Source organism: Nerophis lumbriciformis, linkage group LG02 (genome assembly GCF_033978685.3).
Source record: "Nerophis lumbriciformis linkage group LG02, RoL_Nlum_v2.1, whole genome shotgun sequence".
NCBI lineage: Eukaryota > Metazoa > Chordata > Actinopteri > Syngnathiformes > Syngnathidae > Nerophis > Nerophis lumbriciformis.
Genome location: NC_084549.2, coordinates 63,900,001 through 63,910,000, shown reverse-complemented (window position 1 = coordinate 63,910,000; position 10,000 = coordinate 63,900,001). Strand labels below are relative to the sequence as shown.

At 42.6% G+C, this 10,000-nt stretch overlaps 1 protein-coding gene across 3 annotated transcripts in view; it reads left to right on the top strand.

The window, feature by feature from the left end:
* The window catches only part of abch1 (ATP-binding cassette, sub-family H, member 1), a 68,560-nt gene that overhangs the window by 52,966 nt on the left and 5,594 nt on the right, over positions 1–10,000 (top strand). For all 3 annotated transcript variants that reach the window (XM_061966396.1, XM_061966415.1, XM_061966405.2), the window contains 2 exons: positions 1–86; positions 6,135–6,238. The exon at positions 1–86 is cut by the window's left edge and continues 3 nt beyond it. In XM_061966396.1, coding sequence (XP_061822380.1) covers positions 1–86; positions 6,135–6,238 — 190 coding nt within the window. The remainder of the gene's footprint in view (positions 87–6,134; positions 6,239–10,000) is intronic.

The window sequence follows — 10,000 nt, the reverse complement described above, 5'->3', positions numbered from 1 at the left end:
CACCTTCTACTTGGCCGTGGGCCTGACCGCCCTCTCCTTTGTGCTGGAAAGGAAGGAGGGGCTACTCTACAGATGCTGGGTCGCAGGTAAGAGGTCAAAGTTCTGAAATTTCTGTCGATAGCTGCTTATTAAGATTCTATTTTGCATTATTAAAGGCACTGAATTACATTTGCCTCACACATATTGGCACTTAGTCGCTGTTAGTTAAGGGGACCAACTGATGTAATATGACAAACTGCCACTAGAGGGAGACATAATTTAGGGTGTCACAAGCAAGGTGCTTCTCAATTATTTCTGTCATGCCCTCCCTCTGAAGAAGAAACCCGCTGCATAACATTGTATTCTCATTAACATTCAAGATAAATAAATAAAAATTAAATTGCAACTGAGAATAACTTTATCAACATTGCTTTTAGTCTGTAACAGAAAAATTAAAGTGCATTAATTTTCCTGAAATAAAAAAAAAGTGAATTGTTAATTAAACTACAATCATTTTTGACCGTCTTGAACCATTTGATACTGAAAACAATAAACTCAATAAATAATGATACATTCAAATTGATCAGCAACATAAACCCAGGAGCACAATATATAAAACACTTTAACCTACAAAACAAAAAGGAGAATTACAATCTGTGCTGATTTTTTTCTTTTCTTTTTTCATCAAAATGAAGTCAGGACTAATGGCTACAATGAACACGTTTTGTAGTGCACATACACAGAATATACCACCTTAGAAAACACTTCAAATACCACCATAATGACCAACATTAAATTACGGTAGCGTAGGAGGCCTAAGTAGTCATCAAAAACAGGGCAGTGGTTTTGTTTAAGAAGTATACTTAATATTTTTGGCCACTGTAACATTACACACAGTTTGAACAGTAACACTGTGAATATTTAAAAACAAAACACTAATCAATTAATCAAGTGATTCTTTGGTGTACCACTAGATGGAGCCTATGTACCACAGTTTGAGAGGTATAGAAACACAATTTTATTGAAAAAATTATTGTATTGAAATATTGATTAATTAAAAAAATTATACATATATATATTTTTTACAAATAATTCCATTACTTTGAAAAACAATAATAATATAATAATATAAATAGCATACATTACAATTAATAAGTTAAATTAATGAAGAAAATTCATACTTATCTAAACATATTGTATTTTTATTTATTGTATTGTCAGTATTTTTTTTGGTCATGTTTACTAACAAATAGGAAGAAGAACAAAAACCAAAACAACTTCAACAAAAAGACTAATGGAAAACATTTTTTTTAACAGTTTCACGTTCCAACTTGTCCGAAAATAAGTTATTCATACATATTTTTTAAATGTGTATACTTTATAAAGTCCCTGGCTCATGTGGCATCACTGCTGAGATGCTAAAGTGCGATGGGGACAACATCGAAAAATAATCAATGATGTAATGATGTATGGGTCCAAAACTGGAGACGGGGCATTATTCTGCCCTTCTGGAAAAAAGGGAAGGGAGACCACCTGATCTGTAGCAACCACAGGGGCATCCCACTACTCGCCATACCCGGAATACTTCTCCCCGGCATCATATTCTACGGAGTATTGCGTGCCGCCAGAAGTTGGCGCTGCTGTAAACAAGCTGGATTCATGCCCAACAGCTTTACCACAGACCACATCTCTGCTCTTCGCCCGATCATGGAAAAGGCCAGGGAATTTCGGAAGGATCAGCACTTCTACGCCGCGTTCATCGACCTCAAAGCTCCCTTTGACACTAGGGACCATGGATCACTCTTGGATATCCTGAATTTTTTTTCCAAAATCACCAGCCTCTTTAGGCAGCCATACCATAATGCTGAGAGCTGTGGGCGTGCGGACGGTAGAGACTAAATGGATCCCCATCACTAGCGGCTTCAGACAGGTCTGTGCCTCTGCCCCCGACCTCTTTAACTGTGTCGTCCAGCACCTGAAGACCAGGGTGTGTCAACATGTCCCAGGTGATTCTCAAACTTCTAACACCACGCATCCATCCGTCCATCTTCTTCTGCTTATCCGAGGTCAGGTCGCGGGGGAAGCAGTCTAAGCAGGGAAGCTCAGACTGCCCTCTCCTGAGCCACTTTGTCTAGCTCCTTCCGGGGGATCCCGAGGCATTCCCAGGCCAGCTGGGAGACATAGTCCCCCCAACGTGTCCTCGGTCTTCCCCATGGCCTCCTACCGATCAGACGTGCCCTAAACATCTCCCCTGGGAGGCGTCCGGGGGGCTTCCTGACAATATGCCCGAACCACTTCATCTGGCCCACTTCATCTGGCTCCTCTCGATGTGGAGGAGCAGCGGCTTTACTTTGAGCTCCTCCCGAATGACAGAGCGTCTCACCCAACTCTTAAGGGTAAAGCCCCGCCACCTGACAGAGGAAACTCATTTCGGACGATTGTACCCGTGATATTGTCCTTTCGGTCATAACCCAAAGCTCATGACCATAGGTGAGGATGGGAATGTAGATCGATGAGTAAATTGAGAGCTTTGCCTTCCGGCTCAGCTCCTTCTTCACCACGACGGACCGATGCTGGGTCCGCATCACTGCAAACGCTGCACCAATCCTGTCGATCTCACGATCCACTCTTCCCTCACTTGTGAACAAGACTCAGAGGTACTTGAACTTTTCCACTTGGGGCAATATCTTCTCCCCAACCCGGGAATGAGACTCCCCCCTTTTCCGGGCGAGAACCATGGACTCTGATTTGGAGGTGCTGATTCTCATCCCAGTCCCTTCACACTCGGCTGCGAACTGATCCATCACGTACCACCTGACTCTCCAAGTACAACCATAATAAGCAACATTAAGATACAGTAGTGTAGTAAGCTTAAGAAATTCATAAAAAAAAATTGCTTAACAAGTTTATTTAACATTTTGGCCACTGTAACATTACACACAGTTTGAACAGTAACACTGTGTTTGAATATAAGTAAATAAAACACTGTACTTTAATCAAGTGATTCTTTGGCGTACCACTAGATGGAGCCCGCTTACCACAGTTTGAGAATCACTTACCAACCAGGAATAAGCTGATGACACCGCACTATTTGCAGAGACACCCGGTCTTCTCCTAGAAGCCTTCAGCACCTTTGACAAGGAAGCTAAAAAGCTTGGCCTATAGGTCAGCAGGACCAAGACTGAACTTATGCACATTGGTGATGGTCTCGACCCGTCTCGTCCCCTATGATCTCCCTGCTAGTAGTTACCTAGATAATGCGGCAGGTCACAGCGGGCAGGAAAACTAGTTTACAGTGGACCTTCGAGAAGAGTCACTAAGACTTGGACTTTGCAGACGACATCAGCCTTCTCTGCCACAAGCGAGCCGTGTTGCAGATGTGGCAGAGAAGTCCAGCTTAAAAATCAACATTGAAAGGAGTAAACAACAAACGGCAAGATCAAATACGTTTGCACCCGGTAGACATGATGAAAGTGTACCTCGGATGCATCGTCAGTAAAGACGGGGGACAGATGAAGACATCAAGTTTCGAATCAACAAAGCCCGACATGCCTTCAACACTCTACGGCCAATATGGATATCAACTGCCCTTTCACTGCACAACAAGATCCGTATCTTTAACACCAATGTCAAGTCAGTCCTGCTCTACAGCTCAGAAATCTGGTAGGTGACCAAAACTAACACCCACAAACCTCAGGCATTCACCAACAGATGTCTCTGCAATAATCTCAATATCAGGTTGTCGGAAGTTGTCTCCAATGACCAACTGTGGGATAGGGCCAGCCAAGCCCCAGTCAAATATGATGACATCCATAAAAGAAAATGCGTATGGATTAGCCACACTCTCCACAAGGCTGCTTCAAACATCCCCAAGACTGGAATCCACAAGGGAAGCGGAAAGTGGGTCGTCCAAGACAGACTTGGCAAAGGAGTATCAACGCGGAGGCAAAGACAGCTGGGGTGACGTGGGCTGAGATGAAGAGGACCATCCCAGAGGTGGTGTTGCGGCCTTACGTTCCTTGGGGATGGTCCCGACCCACCAGCCTTCCAGTTCAGTCAATCGAATTGTATCCACTTAGCCCTATAGGGCTTCACAACAACATCCTCTGATCTAAACAGAAAACTGAAGAAACCTTGAGAAAGGATCGCAGATGTAGAGATCCCCCTTCCAGGGTGACCTGCTGGGTACAGTTATTAAATTGTTAAATTCATAGATAATGTGAGAGTCCAGTCCAGAGAAACCCAACAGAAAGTCATAGGGGGAGTTTATCTTCCTCCAGTCTCATCCAGTCAGCTACGCAGAGATGTCTTTTGCTGTGCATGAAACAGTGGTCCATCAGTTCGATGATACTCCGGTCCTTTTTGTGCCCAATTTGATCCACAATATCTAAAACCGGCGACCTGAAACCAGAGGTACGCCAACGCAGAGCCCTTGCACCCTCCATCCTGCAGTAGCAACATCGAGATGTTTCCGGAGAGACCAAGCTTAGAGGTTTCCAAGGCATCTGTCAATATGGTCCTCCTGTATAGTGCAGAAACCTGGCCCTGGAACAAACCCCCAGCAGCCAGTCTAGACGGATTTGACATCAATCATCAATTAAAATGATTTATATAGTCCTTAATCATGAAAATCAAGAAAAAACTCAACCCAATAGGCACAATGAGAAACCTTGGAAGGGACCGCAGATGCGGGAACGAGCCGAAACGCTACAGACGACTAGAAGACGGAACGGCACCTGGCATTCGGTTCAAGGCACAAAACAGTAGGCGATACTGTGGACATTCAACTCGCACAGCACTTGCAGTGAGCGAACTCGTCCAAAGGATGGCGCCATTGCACAAACATTAGCACACCTTTTCAGTGTCTTTGCATGTGTTTTATGAAAACTATTTGTTAAACACAAAACATTATTATAATAATAATAATAATACATTTTACTAGAGATGTCCGATAATGGCTTTTTTGCCGATATCCGATATTTCGATATTGTCCAACTCTTAATTACCGATTCCGATATCAACCGATACCGATATATACAGTCGTGGAATGAACACATTATTATGCCTAATTTTGTTGTGATGCCCCACTGGATGCATTAAACAATGTAACAAGGTTTTCCAAAATAAATCAACTCAAGTTATGGAAAACAATGCCTACATGGCACTGCCATATTTATTATTGAAGTCACAAAGTGCATCATTTTTTTTAACATGCCTCAAAACAGCAGCTTGGAATTTGGGACATGCTCTCCCTGAGAGAGCATGAGTGGGCGGGGTTGTGGAAGGGGGGCGGGGGCTAGCGATGGGGTGGGGTATATTGTAGCGTCCCGGAAGAGTTAGTGCTGCTAGAGGTTCTGGGTATTTGTTCTGTTGTGTTACGGTGCGGATGTTCTCCCGAAATGTGTTTGTCCTTCTTGTTTGGTGTGGGTTCACAGTGTGGCGCATATTTGACACAGTGTTACAGTTGTTTATACGGCCACCCTCAGTGTGACCTGTATGGCTGTTGACCAAGTATGGCTTGCATTCACTTGTGTGTGTGAAAAGCCGTAGGTATTATGTGATTGGGCCGGCACGCAAGGCAGTGCCTTTAAGGTTTATTGACGCTCTGTACTTCTCCCTACGTCCGTGTACCACTACGTACAGCGGCGTTTTAAAAAGTCATAAATTTTACTTTTTGAAACCGATACCGATAATTTCCGATATTACATTTTAAAGCATTTATCGGCCGATAATATCGGCAGCCCGATATTATCGGACATCTCTACATTTTACTTATAAGGCGCATTTCTTGGCACTCAAGCACACCGTACAAAAAAAATCAATTGGATAAAAACAACAATTATAAAAGATAAACATTAAAAAATAAAGTTTAAATTATGGCAGTTAGCGAAGAAAAATCCACAAATTAGCCGCAGTGTTTTATAAGCCGCAGAGTTCAAAGCGTAGGAAAAATATAGAGACTCATAGTCCGGGAAAATGGGCTATACCGAGGATGTCGTTGTGGCTTGTGCAGCCCTTTGAGACACTTGTGATTTAGGGCTATATAAATAAACATTGATTGATTGATTGATTGATACTCATTTTATGTTAAAAAACACTTCTGCTACAAATTCTACTTTGTGTGTTTGATATGAAACAATATTTGTGTCCGGCAGGTGTCAGCTCGATGGAGACGATGCTGGCTCACCTCTTTTCCCAGCTGCTGGTCATCAGTGTCCAGATCATTCTCATGTTGCTCTTCATCTTCCTCGTCTTCAAGGTGCGAGACCCTCACACACACACACACACACACACACACACACACACACACACGTAAACACAGCGCGTTTGAATGACTCTGTTTGCACAAGTCGTGTCTCGTGTCCCTGAAACCGCAGCAATTTCGCTGACGTTGCATTTTTTTTCCACACTATGTACATTGGAACCCTGATTTTCGAGCCCCTCTATGAGCGAACTTTTCGGTTTACGAACTAATAGATTGTGCCAAATATGCGTCCGTATGTCTCTGTGTACAAACACTTCATTCATTCACTTTGTGTCCCGCTGGCAACACTTTTTTGCTTGCCCGTAAGCTTTTAATTGTGATGAGACTTCTACTTATTACGTCTCGTTCAGAGGCGCCTCTTTCAAGAGCACACACACACACACACACACAGCCCCTCTGTCTGCTCCTTTGCCGTTGTTAATGTCCCTGTAAGTGGATTTTACTTTCGGTCTTACAAACCCTGTTCAAGAACCAATTAGGTATTGAAGGTTCATGCTTCATTCGCAGTCAAACATTGGGTTGCGTGTCGAGGTACCGCGGGGGATGGCGTGGCGCAGGTGGGAGAGTGGCCGTGCCAGCAACCTGAGGGTTCCTGGTTCAATCCCCACCTTCTACCAACTTCGTCACGTCCGTTGTGTCCTTGAGTAAGACAGTTCACCCTTGCTCCTGATGGGTCGTGGTTAGGGCCTTGCATGGCAGCTCCCACCATCAGTGTGTGAATGTGTGTGTGAATGGGTGAATGTGGAACAAGTGTCAAAGCGCTATGAGTACCTTGAAGTATAACAATTAGTATAACCCATTTACCATTTACTCTCACTACTTACTCGCACTTCAACATGAACCTGAGTCATACAGAAGTTTCTTAAGCGCAAAAATGATGACTAAAGTGGTGAAGCTTTATTTTTATTTGTACTTTAATTTCATTGACAGTTTTGTTAAACATATTGAATATTAATTTATTTTAATAATTTAACACACCACAATTAGTGTTTAAGCTGCACCCACCAACATTTGAGAATAAATAAATATTTGTATATACTGTATATTGGCCGCACTGGACAACAACCCACCGATATATACTGGTTAGACATGTTTTTTTAATGTTTATTTACATACCCTAATTGTTTCCAAATGATGTCTGTAACACGGCAGTAAAACTGCTGATCAAACAAAACAGAAGTCATCCTCATGGACCCACTAGCTGCGGAAGCTAGCTCTCCAATCAGCTGAAAGGACTCAATAACTCCACAGTGACGTTTTGGTGAATTTACAAAACTAAAACAATACAAACAGAATGCCATTGTAAGTTAATAGTACTAACACAGACACTCGTAAACGTGTTAGCATATTAGCTAATGCTAACGAGGCTAGCTTGATCCCATTACGATAGCTCGTACAAATATGCATGAAAACACTCCTAAAGACATCACACATGGGACGGTTTAGTAAGCGAGAATTGTTTTAGTTATACTGTAAAACTTACAAACGTAGCTGGGAGCGATTAATTTAAAAAAAAACCTTTTGAGCAGAAACGCTATGGACGTATAGGGTTCAAGGAACAAAACAGGAAGTACATTTTCAATTCGTAGCACCTGCAGTGAGCGAACTCCAACAATAACACACCTTTTCAGTGTCTTAGCGTCTACCATGAATTGATTAAACAAGTTGAAAAACTTATTCGGGTGTTACCATTTAGTGGTCAATTGTACGGAATATGTACTGTACTCTACTAATAAAAGTCTCAATCAAACTCAATCAAAGTGTCTAACGAAAACTATTTTCTTTATGGGGTTAGCGAAAAGAAATCCTATAATTACCGGTAGCCGCACCAATCAAAGCGTAGGAAAAAAGTAGGGGCTTATGTAAATACAGTGAAGTTATTTTTCGTCTTTCTTTTGTAGTATATTGGATTTTTTCCTAATCAGCCTGACCTAAGCCTGAAGTTTATGTGTTATATAATAATAATGTTTGTGATGAACACATGTTTTCATATCATTTGACAAGGTTGTAGCCCATGCGTGTCAAACTCTGGCCCGCGGGCCAAATTTGGCCCGCCGTGTAATTTCACTTGGCCCTTGAGGCGATATCAAATTAACACTAAATATCGCCCACCGATTAAATACAGCGGCGGTGCCGCGGTAACACCGCATTCACCGCTAATTCTAATACTTGCCAACCCTCCTGGGAGTCTTCCAAACTTCAGCGCCCCTCCCGAAAATCGTCACGTCTGCTTTTCAGCCAGTCCAACGAGTGCTGGTTTAGTCACATGACATGTGCGGCTGCTGCACGTACACACAATTGAATGCAACGCATACTTCATCAACAGCGATACAAGTTACACTGAGGGTAGCCGAATAAAAAACTTTAACACTGTTAGAAATATACGCCACACTGTGAATCCACACCAAACAAGAATGACAAACACATTTCGGGAGAACATCCGCACCGTAACACAACATAAACACAACAGAACAAATACCCAGAACCCTTTGCAGCACTAACTCTTCCGGGACGCTACAGGGTGTGTGTGTGTGTGTGTGTGTGTGTGTGTGTGTGTGGGGGGGGGGGGGGGGGGGTGGTAGCGGGGGTATATTTTGTAGCGTCCCGGAAGAGTTAGTGCTGCAAAGGATTCTGGGTATTTGTTCTGTTGTGTTTATGTTGTGTTACGGTGCGGATGTTCTCCCGAAATGTGTTTGTCATTCTTGTTTGGTGTGGATTCACAGTGTGGCGTATATTTCTAACAGTGTTAAAGTGTTTTATACTGGCACCCTCCGTGTAACCTGTATCGCTGTTGATGAAGTATGCGTTGCATTCACTCGTGTGTGCGTACAGAAGCCGCACATATCTTGTGACTGGGTCTGAACGATGTTAGAATGGATGAAAAGCGGACGTGACGATAGCTCGTAGAGTACGTTAAAGGCAGTGCTTTTAAGGCACGCCCCCAAGACTGTGGTCCGGGTGGAAGAGATATAATGACTGATGAACACCTTTATTCGATAATGAAGGTTGCCTCAGCTCAAAGCCTGAGCCCCGACATTAATGAACTAGCATCCAAGAAAAGATGGCAGGTATCTGGCTTGGGCACATCAGATTAGATCAGTGTGTTGCATGAATGGTTGTTTTATTCATTATTTTATTTTCAAATTTATTAGCCTGTGGAAAAAGTTCATGTTGATATTTACCTCAGAAGGCTGCAAATAGAAAAGAGGCATTCCATTTTTATTTAAATTGTATTTGATATGCCATTGATATTTTTTAATTATTATTATTATTATTATTATTTGAAACTCGATTTTGCATGTCACTATAAAGTTATATAAGCCTTGCTTGTTCAATATTTAATGCAAAACTTGTTTGGGTCCCTATTAAAAGGTTAATTTGTTCAACCTTGGCCCGCGGCTTTGTTCACTTTGAAATTTTGGCCCACTCTGTATTTGAGTTTGACACCCCTGTTGTAGACTGTAAGTAGGTCAGGTATAGTTATTGAATACCATTCAAATCAAAAGTAAGATATTGTTGATATTTGAGCGGGGCCCCGGGCCCCTCTGTAGTGGAGATGTCAAACAGGCTAAGAACCCCTGTGTTAAAGGTTGACTCACTTTTAATGCTGCCAACATTGTTGTTTCCAATAAGCGTTTGAAGTCCGCAGGAGGTGAAAGAACGTGATTTGTTGCGTGTGCTCGTGTTAATCAAGGCACGGGGAGTCCGCCCCATAAATCACTCGCCATCGCCACGACAACAGCGCCCGATTGCTGT